Source organism: Panthera leo, chromosome B3 (genome assembly GCF_018350215.1).
Source record: "Panthera leo isolate Ple1 chromosome B3, P.leo_Ple1_pat1.1, whole genome shotgun sequence".
NCBI classification, from domain to species: Eukaryota; Metazoa; Chordata; class Mammalia; order Carnivora; family Felidae; genus Panthera; species Panthera leo.
The window spans coordinates 71,196,937-71,216,792 of NC_056684.1; the positions used below are offsets into that span (position 1 = coordinate 71,196,937).

Sequence of the window (19,856 nt, forward strand, 5' to 3'; positions counted from 1 at the left end):
CTTAGGCAAGTATAGTGACTTTAGCATCCTCACAACTAAAGTTTAATCCATAAAGCTGTATTCTTCCTCTTTCCTTTTCCCTAAATTCGAGTTGTGTTATCATTCATTGTAGATAGTTTTGCAAGCTGTCTTTAATCTTTTCTTGGAGCAAGGTAAAGTATAAAAGGATACAAACCAACAAGCGTGCAGATATATTGTAAGAAGGAGATTGGGGGGAGCTTGGAGATTAGAAAGAGAAATTCTACATTTGGGGAATTGCTTCTCTATAAGCCACATCTCAGGGTTAAGATGCTGGTTTAGTGCTTAATTTGGAGTCAGAAATGTTTCCTTATCCTCATCCTGGCCTGACTGAACCCCAAAACTGCTCACCACTCCTGCTTACTCAGCAAATATCTCTTCACTATTTGATCTCTCTCTTAAGTCATCGGTGGTTTATTTCCCACTGTATGTATTTTTCAGTGCAGCTCTTGTTTATAGTTTTATTTTGGGAGTGGTTCATATGAGTCAATCCTGTGAGATGGAAAAGCCCCAGACGTACAGACAAAATCATGTGTGGATGTGTGAGTTGAGGACAGGACCCAAGGGGGCTCGGGTAATTGTACTGCTTCCACCTCCGGAAGTCCTTTCTGGTGGCCATCCAGCCTTTCCGGATGCCTTTGTTATCTAATCTCGGTCTAAGCAGGAGAAATAATTGCAATTTAATGTTACAATGCTACATGTTATAATATTACTTGTAGGGACTCAAAAGGGCTGGGAATAATAAATTGTCCTTGTGATTAAAAGATTAGAAGCCACCAGTTTAGCTGGTATGTCTTCTTTTGACTTCAGAGGCTTTTTGCTAATTGAGTTAAATGGGGTTCCACTAAAGCTTGTTTGACAACTACCTCAGGTTGAAATATCACATAATGACAATTGTTTGAAAGTTTGGTTCTTTCTCTGTGAAGTTCATTCTTTCAGTATTTTGTGGACATGCTAAAAGAGTTGAGTTGTTATTACCTATCAACCATTTCACAAGTGGTTAATTTCCACTCCAGAAGAGACACACACACACACACACACACACACACACACTCACACATTTCTTTATTAGTGCTCTTTCCTTCTCACTCCCAGTGTCTAGTACCATCATGCACCTCAGGGATTGTCAAGAATCCCCCCAACCTGACAGTCTATTTCCATACTTGGCTTCCTGGAGCAGAGATTTTTAATTTTTTTAAATGTTTATTTATTTTTGAGAAAGAGAGAGAGAGAGAGACAGAGCACGAGCAGGGGAGGAGCAGAGAGAGGGGGAGACACAGAATCCAAAGCAGGCTCTAGGCTCTGAGCTGTCAGTACAGAGCCTGACGTGGGGTTTGAATTCATGACCTGTGAGATCATGACCTGAGCCAAAGTAGGACACTCAACTGACTAAGCCACCCAGGTGCCCTAAGAACAGAGATTTTTGGTCATACTGGTCTGAGTTCAAATGCTGCCCTTGTCACTTAGTCATTTTACTGAAAGTTCCTAAAGCCTTCTTTCCACATTTATAAAATGGAGCTATAGTATCATTTACCTCACAGTGCTAGATGAGAAAATGTAAATAGAGCGCTTGACACAATTCTCTGGTACTTAGCACCTTATATGCTAGCTATCATTTCTCAGAGACAACGCGTTTTGTTAGAAGGAATCACACTAAGTTGATATTGACTGCAAGCCCAATTGAATGTGTCAAGCATTTTGGGAGTAATTTTGTTTAAAAAAAAAAAAGGCAGGGGAAGGAGATGAATGTTAAAGAAATGAATCTCAAACAGTGGAATCTTACACAGTATGACAAGCTAGTAGGAGAGAATTTTGTTGGAATGTAATGGAAAGAAATCTCAAGAGTCATGAGGTGTCATGAGGTGAGTTTTACCCTGTGTTTCCCAATAACTGGCCCCACATGCAGCCATGTTGACCTGAAGATAATCTGAAAGAGCATTTGTCTAACACAAATGAACAATGCTCATTTTTTTGTCCAGCTTCCTCTTTCCTGGGGCCAGATTGACTACATTTGATCCTGATTTCCTCCAGTGTCACTGTTGGGGGAGGGAATGACAAACAGAGGGCACAGTGCTTCCCACTTTCTTGGTGTCTCTTCTCTGGTCTCCAGCATTGATTCACACATATATACCCCCCTCTCCTGCCCCCTCTTAAGCCCTGAGAACATTCCATTCCCATTCTACTCATGGCAATATCTGGCTGCTGCCCAGTCTCAGATCTGGCATGGCTCAGCTGAAAGACCAGTGTGTGGGTGAGGTTTGCCAGCATTCAGTGCTGAAATAATCTACTTGAGCACTTCCCTCCCTATGCTCACTCTTCCAGGAAATCTCTGGTGTTCTGCAAATGTCCCAGGAGTGGATAGCCAGAAGAGGAAGGCAAAAGTGGGTCAGGGAGTGGTTTGAATTAGTGGATGCAAAAATCCAAAAACAAAACCAAGAAACTGCCCGAACTCACTCATCCCTCATTTCCATTTCTCACAGAGCCCTCAGACTTAATTTGTGTAATTTTCTTCTCCTCCAAGGCGATTTTTAAAAACTTTTTAGTGTGGAAAACTTCAAACCTGCATTGAAGTGTGAGAGAAGGGTATAATTAATCCCCAAGTGCCCACCACCTGCAACTCAATGATAATCAACATTTTGCCCATCTTGTTTCATCTCTCCTCCCTATTTTATTGTTTTTACTTATGTGTTCATTTATTCCGGGAGTATTTTTGAAGCTAATTATGAGTTTATTTTTAATGGATGCTACCCCTCCCCCAAGTTACAGCTGGAAGTGGGCAGAGGACACCATACTTGGTGGGCTCAGGCCCCTGCCCTACCTCCCCAACCCTCCATCACTGCCTCGTGGGCGGAATCAGGCACAAATACAATTCCATAACCTGATTTTTATTCTTCCAATAAATAATGTTGACTACCTTCTTCATTCCAAACACTGTGCTAGGCACTGAGGATAAGAGAGAAGTTAAGAAACTCTCAGTTCAGTGGGAAAGAAAAAAAGTAAGGGGCAATACTGTTGGTTTCGTCTGATTATTTATACACTTGCAGAAAGAGTGTTCATTTACCACATAGGTCTTCTTAATCTGCTTCGTAAATCTAGAGCCATATTATTATTGACTAGGCCACAAAATTTACTTTTTTCTGGAGGCTTCCTTCAGAATCTCAGATTGGACTTTTAAAAACCTCTACTGTTTGCTACCTTCGGTTTAGAAAAACCAAGCCCAAGAAACCCTTTCCACTAGGTTTCACCCATTGTACCCACAAATTTGGGTGAATTCCTTTCTTCTCAAGGTCCCCACAACTTCCTAAAGTTCCTGGCCTGACAAGAAGAGATCTTCCTCATCTACTGCAAAACTGGGACCCTGTAAACCAGGTACTACACAAGTTTTCCTGAGATGACTTTGTAGACATTAGTTCATCATACTGGATTAAACAAAGATCATTCTCAAAAATGACATCTGGGCAAGAACTTGGTTGCATAACTGATTTTTCTATGATATTCTGGTAAAAAGGAGGACAAATTCTTAAAAAAAAATTTTTTTTAATGTTTACTTATTTTTGAGAGAGAGTGAGAGAGACAGGGTACAAGTGGGAGACAGGCAGAAAGAGAGGAAGACACAGAATCCAAAGCAGGCTTCAGGATCTGAGCTGTCAACACAGAGCCCTACCTGGGGCTCGAACACATGAACTGTGAGTTCATGACCTGAGCTGAAGTAGGATGCTTACCCAACTGAGTTCCAGAAAAGGAGGACAAATTTTTACTGGACTTATGCAAATAACTATACTGCCATGAGAAGTAAGGAGACCTGGTAAAATACTTAAGTACTAAAAAAAGGTAAGGAGACTTCCTGAATTCTTGGCAGTGGTGTGTGAGTCAGTAAAAATCAGATATCATTTAAGAATGTTTGTTTCAGTTTTAAAAAGTAGAATCTAGTAACTTGTTATAGATTATAGAGAGTTTAAGAAGAAAGAAAAAAGCCTTATTTTGATTTTCAAAATAGAACATTAAAACAATATCAACACTGAAGTAGAACGTTAAGACAGTATTCTGAACAAGGCCGCTTGGGTGGCTCAAGTTGGTTAAGCGTCTGACTTCGGCACAGGTCATGATCTCACAGTTTGTGAGTTTGAGTCCTGCCTCAGGCTCTGGCTGGCGGTGCAGAGTCTGTTTGGGATTCTCTGTTTCCCTCTCTCCCTCTCCCCCTTCCTTGTGTGCATTCTCTCTTTCTCCTTCTCAAAAATAAACAACAACAAAAAAGCTTTAAAACAATATTTTGCTATCAAACTCAACACCCCAAAAACAATCCAGTGAAGAAATGGGCAAAAGACATGAATAGACACATCTCCAAAGAGGACATCCAGATGGCCAACCGACACATGAAAAAATGCTCAATATCCCTCATCATCTGGGAAATACAAATAAAAACCACAATGAGATACCACCTCATACTTGTTAAAATGGCTAACATCAACAACTCAGGCAACAACAGATGTTGGTGAGGATGTGGAGAAAGAGGATCTCTTTTGCACTGCTGGTGGGAATGCAAACTGGTGCAGGCATTCTGGAAAACAGTATGGAAGTTCCTCAAAAAATTAAAAATAGAACAACCCTACGACCCAGCAATTGCACTACTAGGCATTTATCCACGGGATACAGGTGTGCTGTTTCGAAGGGACACATGCACCCCAATGTTTATAGCAGCACTATCAACAATAGCCAATGTATTGAAAGAGCCCAAATGTCCATCTTGGATGAATGAATAAAGAAGATGTGGTATATATATACAATGGAGTATTACTCGGCAATCAAAAAGAATGAAATCTTGCCATTTGCAACTACGTGGATGGAACTAGAGGGTATTATGCTAAGTGAAATTAATCAGTCAGAGAAAGACAAATATCATATGACTTCACTCATATGAGGAATTTAATATACAAAACAGATGAACATAAGGGAAGGGAAGTAAAAATAATATAAAAACAGGGAGGGGAACAAAACATAAGAGACTCTTAAATATGGGGAACAAACAGAGGTTTGCTGGGGAGTTGTGGGAGGTGGGATGGGCTAAATGGGCAAGTGCCTTAAGGAATCTACTCCTGAAATCACTGTTGTACTATATGCTAACTAACTTGGATGTAAATTAAAAAATAAAATAAAATAAAACAATATTCCATACAAACAACTACAAATTTTCTTTCTTCTTTCTTCTTCTTTTTTTTTTTTTCTGCAAACTTTCCTTATCAGTTCATTCAGTCCCATACAACTAATTCTTGTTCTGCTGGATCTTGAGTAAGCAGTCTCATGAAGTTGTCTGCTTATTGACTAAAAGGAGTTCTGGAAATCTTGGGTCAGTCCACAGGCTTGGTATGAAAGTTGACTAAGTGGTGTTAACTCAAAATCCTGTTCTTAAGAATCTATGCTTTAAAGTGTCAACAGGGGCACCTGGATGACTCAGTCGGTTAAATGTCTGACTCTTAATCCCAGCTCAGGCCTTGATCAAGGTTTTGAGTTCAAGCCCTGTGTTGGGCTTAACACGGGGGATGAAGCCTACTTGAAATAAATAAACAAACAAACAAACAAACAAATAAATAGTCAATAGCTTTAAGTATCTGGTACAAATCCTTTTTCATGAGGCTCTGACACTGTCCTTTATTAAAGGCACAATTTCAGTCTAGTTTATAACAGAGCCTCCAGGCAAGCAATAGAGTAAAATAAAAACTATCTGTAGGTGACAGAGCTTCAAAATGCCTGTGGTTAGTTTATAGCTGATAATTTTCACTTTTTTATTTATTTTGAGACAGAGAGAGACAGAGCATGAATGGGGGAGGGGCAGAGAGAGAGGGAGACACAGAATCGGAAGCAGGCTCCAGGCTCTGAGCCATCAGCCCAGAGCCCGACGTGGGGCTCGAACTCACAGACTGTGAGATCGTGACCTGAGCCGAAGTCAGACGCTTAACCGACTGAGCCACCCAGGCGCCCCTATAGCTGATAATTTTCAAATGTGAAACCTTATGAAGTTTCATACTAAGAATAATGCAACTCACAAGGACATTTGGTTGTTTCTGTGGCATGTAAATCAGATAATAAAGCCATTTCAAAAAAAAAATTAGACAATATGTCTTTAACGATAATTAAGTCAATTTTAAAGAAGTCAGTGAATGTTTCTTATGCTGATTGATAAACATGGATAACATAATTTTTATTGCAAATGCAACCCATCATGTTGGTGAGCTGGCATCTTTCCTAGTAGAGGTGTAGAATGTTAAGTGTGATTTGGGGGGAGCTCTTTCTGTAGACTTTGTTGGTTCTGGAAGTTCCTGTTGCACCAGAATAGTGCTTGTGGTCTGTTTTATTGGTCATATATTATTAACAAAACTCCCCCAACATTAGAGAAACTGCCAAAACCACTCAGTCAGAAAGAATAAGACATAGTACTGTAACTCCCCCAGAGGATCATCTACCAAATGAAACCAGGGCTACGCAGGGACTGAACAAGACAAGACCAAACCAAGGGAACTGCAGCAATTCAAGAGGATGAAAAGATTATAAGAATGAAAGATCTGGCAGAAGTTAGAGGGGTTGATTTCTGTAGACAGTGAGCAGCTTTATGTGAGTTCATTTTACAAATGTGAATTGTAATTTTTAATAAGAATTTGATAACAATTTTAATACAATTTTTAATAAGTGTAATAACTGATTTTTAATAACAGAAAATGTCCATCTTATATTAGATGGATGTTTATAAGATTGTTTTGGGCATCAATGGTAGCCAGTTATTCTCTAGTTCCATGAGGAAAGGACCTCAACTGGAACAGACCATCAGGGGCGAGACAGATGGTATGAGAGAGGGAACAACAGGTGGGAGCCTGTAGATCAAAGTCCTGCTCCTGTTCTGGTACCTGCTACCTACGTGGCCTTACGTGAGTCACTTAACATCTTAAGGCCTCAATGTTATTATAAAACAGGAGAAATAATTCTAGCTCTTCTTACTTGTTGGGGAAGTTGTAAGGGTCATATAAGGTAATTTAGGTGAAAATGAACCAAAATGAAAAGCCCTCGATTTAGATCCCTAGAAAGCCTAAAAAAACACCTTTGTATGAGCTGGAAGAAAAGCCAGTTCCTCTGGGTGAAGTCGGCTCTGTGCCTGTTTGTACGGTGTGTTGAGCAGAGCTCAGTTAAGGTTCAGTCTCTACTTACCTCCGTGGCTGGCCACCCTTGAGTAGAGCAGAACTTTCAGAACTGTTTCTGTAAGAAAAATTACATTACATGATATCATAAGGAAGTGTTTACTCTCAAGATGTTTGTCGCATATCCTTAATAGTCTAGAGCCCTTTGTGTTTGGTGGGTCAGGCTAAACTGATGGAGCACACTGGAGTCCTAACAGATGCCAGAATTTAAACACTGGGTCATCTCAAATAACATGTCCATCTCTGAAAAATGCCTCCCCACCCCACTGTCCCCACTCTGGACTTTTGTATATCTGCTGGACAAGTGCATGACCAAAACCTGGGGATAAAAGCCAATGGTTTATTTGGGATCCACAGCAGAGTCAAATTCCTTATTAGTGAAATGTTGTTCCCTTTCCCTTTTGTGTCTCCTCTTAAGAAACTCCTCATAGCTGGAGAGCATCCAGCCCAGAGCTGAGCGGCACTATCCATCCAGTCAGCTGTCACTGGGCAGTAGCAGCTGCAACCACAGAATGAAGAAAAAGCTCCCAAGTGCACAGTGTAGCAAGATCCCTGGCCATTACTAATTCTTGTGTAAACCAGTGATTCTCAACCATGTCTCCAGATCCAAGCTTTTATAGAAAATATGTTGTATGTCCCTTTCACTCTCCTGAAGTGTGATTCTGAAATGCCCAGAGTCTAAGAGACCCCCCAAAACGAACCACCAGAGTCCAGAGTCAGAGCTAAGCAGCAAGGGTCATTTATTGCAGGTTCGAACCTGGACCTCTGCGCACCTGTTGCCGGTGACGCTAAGAGGCCCCGAGAGAGGTTTTTACACCCCTTTTGTAGACAGGTACAAACAAGTCATGGGGAAATCAGGAATTTTCCACAGTTACAGAGCTGCGATTGGTTGGTGTTTAAAGTTGGACACTTAGCAGTATTCGATTGGTTCCTGCCTTTAGATCAGACCACAACTGGGGGTACGGGTATCAACAATGATTGATCAGGAATACACGGATGTGCCAAGCAACAATGATTGATCAGGAATACACGGGTGGGCCAAGCAATTGTACAGAAGCAGAACAAGCTGGTTAGGCTTGGTTAGGTTTCAGTTTCCCGTAACTTAAGCTTTTAAGTTTCAGTTTTCTCAGGCCTCTCAATTCACAGATACAATAACACATGTTTATGCATAAACCCAGGCAATTTGTCTTCAGTCTGAGCACTCAAACACCACTGCTCGGGCGCCTGGGTGGCGCAGTCGGTTAAGCGTCCGACTTCAGCCAGGTCACGATCTCCCGGTCTGTGAGTTCGAGCCCCGCGTCAGGCTCTGGGCTGATGGCTCGGAGCCTGGAGCCTGTTTCCGATTCTGTGTCTCTCTCTCTCTCTGCCCCTCCCCCGTTCATGCTCTGTCTCTCTCTGTCCCAAAAATAAATAAAAAACGTTGAAAAAAAAAAATTAAAAAAAAAAAAACAAAAAACACCACTGCTCCAACAAATCTTGCCTTTTGCTCCTGCATTATTGGTTTTCCTCTCTGCTTAGTCTTTATTATCAATAAACAAGCTGTTGTTTTTCTTTTCTTAAAAACAAAACAAAGTAGAAAACCAAACTTCTCTTGACACTTATGCTCATTTAGTCTCATACTTTAGGTACCTGGTCATAAGCTGATGTCTCCCAAATGTGTATCTCCACATCAGACTCGCCTGCTAATACAGGCTCCTATATTCACTATACTTAACTACCATCTGACATCGCAACTTGTAATTAAAAAAAAAAAAAATGTTTACTTGTTTTGAGAGAGAGAGAGAGAGAGCGAGAGAGGGAGAGAAAGACAGCACATGAGTGGGGGAGGGGCAGAGAGAGAGAGGGAGAGAGAGAATCCCAAACAGGCTTCACACTGTCAGCACAGAGCCTGATGTGGGGCCCAATCCCATAAACTGCAAGATCATGACCTGAGCTAAAATCAAGAGCTGGGGGCTCAATAGACTGAGCCAGCCAGGCACTCCTCAACTTGTAATTTTTATGGACATGTTGAACTTAACATCAACACAGGGCTGAGTGGGGTGGGAGAAGACCACAAGGATATACACTAAGTGTAAATAACCGTCTAGATGGGGGTCTTGGGTGTGCATACGTGTGTTTCTCTATACTATTATGTAAAACATCTGTAATGAGCCTTAACACTTAAAACAAGTTTTTATTCTGAAAAAAAAATATTGATTCACAGGGAGCTGCAAAGATAGTACAGGTCTAACGTACCTTTCACCTGTCTCCTCTGGTGATTACATCTTACACATTAGCATGATGTGTAAGATTGACATTAGCATAATGTGTGTGAGTATAGTTCTGTGTCATTTCATTTTATGTGTAGATTCATGCAATCACCACTGCAATCAAGATACAAAACTATTTCATCACCACAAAGGTCTCCCTGTGGGGGCGCCTGGCTGGCTCATTCAGTACAGCATGCAACTCTTGATCTCAGGGTTGTGAGTTTGAGCCCCACACTCATAGGCATAGACAGTAGCTAAAAAAAAAAAAAAACTTACAAAAAGATCTCCCTTGTGGTACCTCTGTATAGTCACATCTGTGTCCTTATCCCCACCATTCTAAACCCCTGACGAACACTACCATGTTCTCCATATTATATGATCTCATCTAAATGGAGTCATACGGTACATGACCATGTGATATTATTATTTTTTTTTCGCTCAGCATAATGCCTTTGAAATTCATCCAGGTTGTTGTATCAGCAGATCGTCCCTCTTTATTGCTGAGTGGTATTCCATGGTACACATGTACTACAGTTTGTTTAGCCCTTCACTTGGTGGAGGATATTTGGGCTGCTTCCAGTTTTTGGCTGATGCAAATGAAACTGCTGTTAATATTTGTGTACAGGTTTTTGTGTAGACATATGTTTTCATTTCTCTGGGATAAACACCCCAGAGTGTGATTACCAAGTTGTATTATAATATATAGTTAGTATTTTAAGAACCTTCCAAACTGTTTTCCAGGGTAATTGTACCACTTATATTCCGATCAGCAATGTATGACAGATCCAGTTTTTCTGGATCTCTCCAGGCTTTCGCAGTCTCACTATTTTTTCATTATAGCAATTCTGATAGATGTGTAGTGATATCTTCCTCATTGCAGGTCACTGGAATTCTTTCTCCGCAGTCTTGTGCCCCCTGGTATTCTGCCCCATGAACTCTAGTTGCCTGGGCCTCCTTGGACTCTCAATTCTATCGCCTCAACTCAGGGAGACTGACAGACTCTGCCTGGGTACCCCCTCCGTACCACCTGGCCTAGAAACTCTCCCCAGGGGGGAGGCTGGGGGAGTAAGCTCATCCCGTTTGGTGGCCCCTCTCTCAATGATCACTGTACTTCATTGTCTCTTGTCAATGCCTTGAAAATCTATCATTTCATATAATTCATTTTTTTTTTAGCAGTTTCAGGCAAAATCCAATCGCTGTTCCTCTATCCTGACTATAAGTGGAAGTCCATATTTTAGATTGATTTATGAGAAATAGCACTTATACTTAGAATCTAAGTCTTAGATGGATTCATTGTCAATTTTCTTATCAGAGCATCTATTCTATCTGTATCTCTCTATATATATCTACCTGCCTTTTATCTATCTATCTATCTATCTACCTATCATCTATCTATCTACCTCTCTAATCTATCTACCTTCCTGCTTGCCAATCATTGGTCTATCATAAATTTTGCTTAGCTAGAAGTCAAAGTTCTAATATCAGAACTGCCAATACTTACCTGTAGCATCTGAGACATTAACCTCTTCGGGTCACTTTATTTGTTTTTTTTAAACATTTTATTTATTTATTTATTTATTTATTTATTTATTTATTTGAGAGAGAGAGCACAAGCAGGGGAGGGGCAGAGAGAGAGGGAGACACAGAATCCAAAGCAGGCTCCAGGCCCTGAGCTGTCAGCACAGAGCCTGATGTGGGGCCCGAACCCATGAACCATGAGATCATGGCCTGAGCCGAAGTCGAATGCTCAATGAACTGAGCCACTCAGTCGCCCCTTGAGTCACTTTATTTGTAAAATGAATTGTTGGTCTATATGAGCCATAATTCCTTCTCTGAGATTCTAGATGTTGTTTGCCTTCTTGGAGAAGCAGTGAGCACTGTTGTTAGCTGCAGCTCTAGGATGTGTTATTTCTGATAGGAAAATGTATTGAGCAGGTAATGAGCATGTATTGATAATTGCTATGTAATAATAACTACAATAGCTAATATAGTGATCCTTTTACATGCAGTGTCTTGTGTAATCTTGACAACATCTCTGTGGGGTAAAAGCTACTATTACTCAAATTTAGAAGATGAGAAAGCTCAGGGCACCTTCTGGCTCAGTAGGTAGAGCCTGTGACTCTTGACCTCAGGGTTGTGAGCTAGAGTCCCACATTGGGGGTGGAGATTGCTTAAAAATAAAATTAAAAACAAATTCTTTAGAAGATGAGAAAACCATGGCCTAGAAAAGGGAAAAACAAAACCAAAACGCTGTCAGTCTAAAGGTTATACTTAGACCACAGACGTATGTCCTTTTTTCCTTTAATCGAGGTTAATTTCAGACAATTCCTAATAGTAACCAAAACACCTGATTATAAAGAAGAAGGTGATGAGTGTGGTTGAATATATTATCTTTGCTGACTCTAGACAGCTACTGGGTTCAGCAGAGGATTCTTTATGGCCTCTTCATGTTCCAAATAGACCTTACCAGAACAGATGGGCAGAATGGACACCAGAGAAGGATAGCACAGGCAAAAAGAGGGTGAAATGTAATAAACACCTGGAGTGAAGTAGATGCTAAGTGTTGGTTAGTTGTTATTACACTTATTGTAAATGATCATCCTCAGCACTGCAGAAGGTCAGCGAGGCATACCTTGCCAATCACAGAGGCAGTTCCCAGAGACAATTTGAAAACCCCTGCCTGCATGACAAAGCAAAAGATCCTCCTGAAGAGACTTGTTTGCGTCCAGAGAAGGTTTGCATAGTGTTTTCACAATCTCCAGAGTGTTTTAAAAACTATTATCTCATGATGGCACTTTTAGCTAAGGAAGAGAAGAGAATCAACATTGTAACCCTCCGGGTTTTACTCACTCAGGCTGCAGGAACTGACAGAGGTAGTGCTGCTTTGGATAAGGTCTTATCTAGGGCTAAATTGTCAGGTTCGCAAAATCTGTCTGTTCTTATGGGAATGTGGTTTTTGGCTGGGTTGCAAATAGGGAGCAGGGAGTGGAGGACAGGGATAAGCTTCATAAGTTAAGTTATGTGCAAATTATGACTGACACAAATATTCCAAGTGTTCAAATTAAGTCATGACACAATTCTATAATGTAAAAAGCAAAATAGCCATGTCGGTCCATATAAAGGCCAAAGATCTCAATGTTCCAGAAATGACAGGAAAGGGTTAAAGGAAGTACATGCGGAGAATATTAAAAAATGACTTGATCTGAAATTCATGACAAAATAAGGCTGCTATAAACCTCAGGATAGTGGGTGTAACTCAGGAGTTGGACAATTGACCAAATGAAACTGTCTGATTTTCCTAGGCTGGAGACGTTTCCTGCCTTGGACGTCTGGGTCTGTCTCAATGTCCAAATAGCCTTACTTCAAAGTGTTTGTGGGAGCAGAGAGAATTGGGTGAGTGTGTTTATTCAGTGCTGGTGGGAGGAATGGAAGGAGGTTGGGCTTGGGAATTAAGTCTGGGTTTAAGAGCACATGGACCAGCAGGAGCTAACCATTTTTCTACAGACGAGCATCCAGGTCACTTTTCAGGAAGAAGGAAACCCTGGGAGGGAAGAACTTGGGGAACAGGAGAACACAAAAATCTTTGAGGCTACTTAGGTGTGGAGGTAAGTCACAGTGGTATTGAGTGCCCTAGGGAACAACATGGGAAGTTCTTTTACTTAAAAAAAATTTTTTTTTAATATTGACATATTTTTTACTTTAAAGTTACAACAATATTACAAAGAACTCCTGAATGCTCTCTATTCAGATACATAATTTTAAAAGCTTTCCCCCTGGGGCACCTGGGTAGCTCAGTTAGTTAAACATCAGACTCTTGATTTCCGTTCAGGTCATTATCTCACAGTTCATAAGTTCCAGCCGCAAGTCAGCCTCTGTGCTGACAGAATGGAGTCTGTTTGAGATTCTCTCTCTCCCTTTCTCTCTGCCCCTCCCTCACTCTCCCTATCTCTCTCTCAAAATAAATAAATAAACTTTAAAAATAAATAAAATAAACAAAAACTTGCCCCCTATATTAAAAAAAATCATTTTCTTTCTTTCTCTGTAAAGGCATGTATATACATACATATAACCTATATTTTGAACCATTTGAGGGTAAGTTGCAAACATTGTACCCCTTTATTCCTTAATATTTCAGGTTTCATTTTTAAGAAGATATTCTTTTTTTTTTTTTTAATTTTTTTTTTTTTTAACGCTTATTTATTTTTGAGACAGGGAGAGACAGAGCATGAACAGGGGAGGGTCAGAGAGAGGGAGACACAGAATCTGAAACAGGCTCCAGGCTCTGAGCTGTCAGCATGAGCCTGATGCGGGGCTTGAACTCACAGACCGCGAGATCATGACCCGAGCCGAAGTCGGACGCTCAACCGACTGAGCCACCCAGGTGCCCCAAGAAGATATTCTTTTAAATAATCATAGGATACTATTTCAACTTTAGTATATCAAAGATTGATAGAACACTCCTATCTACTCCACAGACTATATTCTAATTTTATCAATTGTCTCAATGCTCTTTACAGCAATTTTCTTTTCTAGTAGGGAAGGTCTCTCTCTCTCTCTCTCTCTCTCTCTCTCTCTCTCTCTAAGTTTATTTAGTTGTTTTGCGAGACAGAGATAGTGTGAGTGGGGGAGGGGCAGACAAAGAGGGAGAGAGAGAATCCCAAGCAGTCTATGTGCTGCCAATGCAGATCCTGACATGGGGCTTAAACTCATGAAACCGCAAGGTCATGACCTGAGCCAAAACCAAGAGCCAGATGGTTAACCGATTGGGCCACCCAGGCACCCCAGGAAGATCTCTCTTTGACTGGGGGATGAAATTGGCCTAGCAGGACAAAAATACATGTTCCTACTCTCAGCACTCATTGGGATCTTTATTAGCAGGGGAACCCCAGAAGATCAGTTGTTTGGTTGTTTTGGGTTTTTTTTGTTTGTTTCATTCTTACTCCATTTCCTCTCTGAGAGTACAAAACTAATCAGCAGGAAATATCCAAGTGCTAAAGAATATATATAAGAATATATATATAAGAATATTATATATAAAGAATATATATAAGAATATATATATATATATATATATATATATATATATATATATATATATATATATATATGTATATAGGCAGGAGGGGCAGAGAGAGAGAGGGAGATACAGAATCTGAAGCAGGCTCCAGGCTCTGAGCTGTCAGCACAGAGTCCGAGCCAGGGTTCAAACCCACAAGCCGTGAGATCATGACCTGAGTTGAAGTTGGATGCTCAACCGACTGAGCCACCCAGGTGCCCCAAGAGATCTTTAGTAGTAGAAGGTCTCTGGCATGACATCGTGTGGTTTTAACAGGGTCCTGGGATGCGAAATTGGGCATAGCCTCCCTGCCAACACCCCACCTGTCCCTACCACACAGTCTAAGCTTAGGAGTAAGAATGGACCATGGTACTTCTTCTATTTCTTTTTATCTTTTGAGGGGAGGGGTGGGTAGAAAGGAGAGTAATAGATGCTTGAAGGAGCAAAAATTGACTTGGGATAAAAATAGAGAGATCGTCTCCTATGACAATTCTAGTCCTTTACTGAGAATAAGGCTTTCTCTAGGAATTTCTCTCAAGGAAAGTGTGACACTGTACTTATTTGTCTTCTCAACCATTCTCTTGGGTTATTTGGAACTAATTTCTGTTTAAGAGTCACTGGATGTCAACTTTCCCCACTGACTCCCCATATGTGAACCAATTTTAGGGCTGCTTCTCCCCACCATCTTCCTGTTCTGCAGGATAAGCTGTGGCTTATCACACAGCAACAGGAATGTTGTGGGGAGTGACCAGAGAAATGGGAAAAGAACAAGCAAGAATCTCTCCCTTGAGGGGATTGGGTAGTGCGGAGAAAGGAGAGGAGACCCCAAAGACCAAGTTGTCAGGGTTTAGGGAGTCTGGGGTCCCCGATGGAGCCAATTTTCATCTCAAAGTCAGTCCTTCTGTTTCCCTTCTCCCTCCAGGAAAGATGAAGCTGACTCTGGTACAGATCTTCTTTATGATGTTGCTGCTGTTACTGGGCCTGGGGGTGGGTCTGGGCTTGGGACTTCAGATGGCTGCCGCAGTCCTCGAGGATAGTGATGAGCCCCTGAGTGAGTTTTTGTCTAGCGATTCAGAGGACAACACCAAAGCCACTAAAGGAGAGGGCATCCGAACTACAGAAACCATGCTGCTTAGCAACAAAGGAATAGTGCAACCTGGCTGGCCAGAAGAGACAATCCTTGGTGAAGACGAAGTTGGAGGGAACAAGATGCTCAGAGCTGAAGCTCCCTTGCAGAGCAACAAAGACTATCTCAGGTTTGACCTGATGGCCAGGGAATGCAATGCTCTGATGGCACACAAGGTGAAGGAACACAACCACACATGCATAGCCCAGTACACATTCATCCACGAGGATCTAGATACAGTCAGAGCTGTCTGTAATAATCCTGTTGTTGCCTGTGAACTCAAGGGAGGCAAATGCCACAAAAGCTCTCGTCCTTTTGATTTGACATTCTGCAAGTTATCCAAACCAGGTCAAGTCACTCCTCACTGTAATTACCTCACTTTCATTTTTGAAAAGTTTATTATTATATCCTGTAATGACATGAAGGTCCAGGTGATGTCTGGACAATGAAGCAACTTCCCTTCTTCTTCCCCTTCCCCTTCTCCTCTTTCCCTTCCTTCCCACTTCCTTCTCATACCCTTTTCCTCCTGTTAGGTGTTCTGCAAAAAAGGTTCTGGGAAGAGAGGCTGACCTATTCCTTACCACTGTCCCCTGAAAACACAATTCTTCATTGTCCTAGGTTTCACCCACCCTGCATTTTTTTTTTGCTGGGGTTACAGGTGGCAAAATAGGGTAATGATATATGGTCTCTCCAGGCCCTCCATCACTCCTGCCCTGGAAAGGGATCAGTGAAGAGATTCTCTAGTATCTGCTGTGACCAGTCTGTTCCCTGGTATGTTTGCCTTTGGATATGGACTACAGGAGCTCACTGTAGTCCCATGTCCTTCCCTGTGATCCATGAGCCTCTAGGACAATCACGTGAGCCCCTTGGGCTTTCCACACAGCACCCCTGCACTGCAGAAGCAAATCAGTGACTGTATCTAGGACTGTAGGACTGCATCTGGTGAACCATGTGGATAAGGTTTTTTTTCTTGAGTTACCCAAAATATAAGTTTCAGGTAAAGAATTGTGGACCTGTATACATGATTTAATTAGCCTTTAATTAATTTGAGTATACAATATATGACCCTATGAAGTCATAAGCATCTTTGTAGAAGCAACTATATTATAAGTTTCTCCTATATTCTTCTTTGGCACATTTATTGATTATCTGCTTGTTGATTATCTGGGACCTCTTCAGGAGTTATAAAAATTGTATGAAACATAGAATCATTCAAGAGGAGCAAGTTTTCTGACCCCTGTCAAACACTATGCAGTCAATAAAAACTGCTGAGTAGCCTGATTCACATTTCAGAGGGCTCAATGTGTTCTTTTCTCTTCCAGACAAGCAGGAAGGAAGCTATCCTTCTATGTGGACACTCTACAAGATGCTGTCACCTACTTGGTTTTACATAATCCCTATAAAGAGGGACAGTAGATAAGCTCCACTTTACAGATGAGAAGTAACAGGCTCAGAGAGGCCAATTTCACCTTGACCAAGATCACCCCACTTATAAATGGTTGATCTATAATTCAAATGGGGTGTTCCTGCCCTTCCCTTCATTTGCTGCTTCCCGATTTGCAGCACCCTTCAGTTTGCTCTCCTGGACCCCAAAGGGTGAAATTCAACTCACTAGAGGTTAGGGCCTGGATTCTGGATTCTTTGTCTTGTGATAAGTACATATGTACTATATACTATAGGAAAATGAGAGAGACAGAGAGAGAGACAGAGAGAGAGAGAGAGAGAGAGAGAGAGAGACGATGTTCAGGAGAGAATCTCTAGGTTTTGAGTCCTTCTCTCAGGACATGAACACAGAGCCAGACTGTGACTTTAGAGGCCCAACATCCTGGATGATTATGGATTCTACCCAAAATACTTAAAAAAAAAAAAAAAAAAAAAAAAAAACCAGAGAGAGATAGAGAGAGAGACCTGGGGCACCTGGGTGGCTCAGTTGGTTGAGCGTCCTACTCTTGATTTTTGCTTAGGTCATGTTCCCAGAGTCATGGGTTTGAGCCCCATGTCAGACTCTGCACTGAACATGGAGCTTGATTAGAATTCTCCCTCTCTCTCTCTCTCCCTCTACCTCTTCCCCTCTTCCCTGCTTGTGTACTCTCCATCTCAAGAAAAGAAAGAAAGAAAGAAAGAAAGAAAGAAAGAAACCCAACTAAAACATAGTACATTTATATGAAAGTTCAACAAAGTTTGGATTTTTACCCAAATTACTACACAAATCCTTTTGAAAAAAATATAAATACATTTTTTTCAAAATCAATCTCCTTGCTCTCACTAATATTCTCTTTTTCTTTTTGGCCCCTATTTTGCTAGTGATCTTACTCTGCCTGTTGGGTAATATAGCACTGAACATAATAAGCTGCTGGAAGGGAGGGACTAAGGCCAAAAAAATCACTTTATGATTTGCAAGGCACTGAAACATCATCTTCAGAACACCCTGTACAAGTTTCTCTCAACCTTGGCTGTTCATTAGAATCTCCTTGTTAAAAATACAACACATATAATCCCAATAAGTATAATTCCAGGGATATCGATTCAATTAGTCTGAGTTTGGGTCTGCACACCAAGTGGAATCCAAGCATTTTGAGGCTTCTGTTACAATTCCTCTTACAGCAGTTTTTCTGTGAATTGGTGTCAAAGGCTGTTAACAGACATGTGAAAATGATTTGGGAGATGCTGGGTGAAACAGAGTTAAGTTTGTTTTATGCAGATCTCACAACCTTTACTATTAGCGTGGCTGTGAATCTCTAATAGGCAGAGTTCAGATCATATTCAGTATTGCTAAATTGATTTTACCATGAAATCCACCCTTCCCTTAATCATTTAATAACATCTTCTAGAACTTATGTTTCTAGTTGGGAAAAGTTGTCCTAGAATTTTCTAAGCCTTTCTTCTGGCTTTGTTCATTTAGTATAGCTATCACTGGGCCTACCTTAGAGACTAACAACTAGATAAGATGATAAAGTAATCTGTGTTTAGACTATAAGTCAATCTCATGTGATATGCTGCTGTAGGAGAAAGGAGCCAGTTCTTGAGAATCATATAATCATGGCATGAAATTGAAGCTCTGACACTTAAAAGCAGTTGTGATCATGGATAATAGTTCTTGGGTCTCAGAACTTCAGTCCCTTCTTTGTAAAATGAGATAGTAGTACCTACTTCATAGGGTAGCTATGAGAATTATATGAGGTTAAACGGCCCATAATAGGGTTCAGTAAGTGGCAGCTGCATTTGGTGGTGATGTTGCTGGGCTCGGTGCTCATTGAGTACCTAACCATTTCTTTAAAAAAAATTTTAATGTTTATTTTTGAGAGAGACAGAGGAGCATGAGCAGGGGGAGGGGCAGAGAGAGGGAGGCACAGAATCCGAAGCAGGATCCAAGCTGTCAGCCCAGAGTCCAACACAGGGCTCAAACTCAAGAACCACAAGATCATGACCTGAGCCGAACGCTTGATCAACTGAGCCACCCAGGTGCCCCAAGCACCTAAGCATTTTGACAGGCTCCATCTGGAAGCAGTACTATAATACAAAATGCAATACCATTGGCACGTCTTAGAATTTTGGGCATGTTGGCTACTATGTGGATATGTGGGGTCCTGTAAAACTCCTCAAATTCCATCCCTTGGATAGCCACAAAATTTATATACTTGGGGCTAGTGCAGTCCTTAGAACTCAGCTAACAGGGCCTCTGCCCTGGGCCCAACCCCTCAGAACTACACTACACTTTTGGAGTGCCTTTCACATAGGAGGTCCTCCTCTTGTGTCTGGTACTGACTGGGACCAACAGTACCATCTAGATCAGGTGCTCCAAGCTTGAACTGGGACCTGTGTAGGCTTTAGTCCCATTTATCCCCTTGAGGGCACTGCTCCCCTATCCCATGTGTAGGGCCAACCAGCTGCCTCTCCAAGAGTTCTGAGACTTGCACATACACAGTCATCCTAGAGGCCTAAAGCCAAGCCCTGGTTCTAGGAGGGTGGCCTGGAAAGTGGATCACTCCCTCTGGCTGGCATGGTATTTCTTTTGTGGGTTCACATGAAAGTGGGTCACCAGAATGGTGCTCACATATGAATTTGTTAAAACACATCCCAGACACAGTATGAATTTAGCATTCTGAGTCACCAGTGGTCACTACTGACTCTTGGAGTTGATGCGTTGTGGGAGGCTTTTACCCATTCATGTTATTACTGCTCTGCTACTTCTAGCCTATAATACTTGAGGGGGGCAGGGATAG

General features: G+C 41.4%; 2 protein-coding genes across 3 annotated transcripts in view; one reads left to right on the plus strand and one right to left on the minus strand.

The window, feature by feature from the left end:
* Positions 1 to 1,377: 1,377 nt before the first annotated feature.
* The window catches only part of RNASE9 (ribonuclease A family member 9 (inactive)), a 172,731-nt gene continuing 154,252 nt past the window's right edge, over positions 1,378 to 19,856 (minus strand). Inside the window, exons 6-7 of one of the 2 annotated variants that reach the window (XR_006203676.1) lie at positions 7,213 to 7,260; positions 1,378 to 2,578 (exon numbers count right to left, since the gene is read on the minus strand). The gene's annotated coding sequence lies outside the window, so the exon portion shown is untranslated. Of the gene's footprint in view, positions 2,579 to 4,546; positions 4,577 to 7,212; positions 7,261 to 19,856 lie in introns of those variants that run through there. The other variant, XR_006203675.1, reaches the window with a different exon arrangement.
* Positions 13,023 to 16,130, plus strand: RNASE10 (ribonuclease A family member 10 (inactive)). Its single transcript, XM_042942580.1, has 2 exons — positions 13,023 to 13,056; positions 15,430 to 16,130. The coding sequence occupies exon 2, from the start codon at positions 15,435 to 15,437 to the stop codon at positions 16,080 to 16,082; it is 648 nt and encodes a 215-aa protein (XP_042798514.1). The 5' UTR covers positions 13,023 to 13,056; positions 15,430 to 15,434; the 3' UTR covers positions 16,083 to 16,130.

Bases quoted from the DNA above. Each gene is read 5' to 3' on its own strand.
- RNASE10 (XM_042942580.1), top strand. From the start codon at position 15,435: ATGAAGCTGACTCTGGTACAGATCTTCTTTATGATGTTGCTGCTGTTA.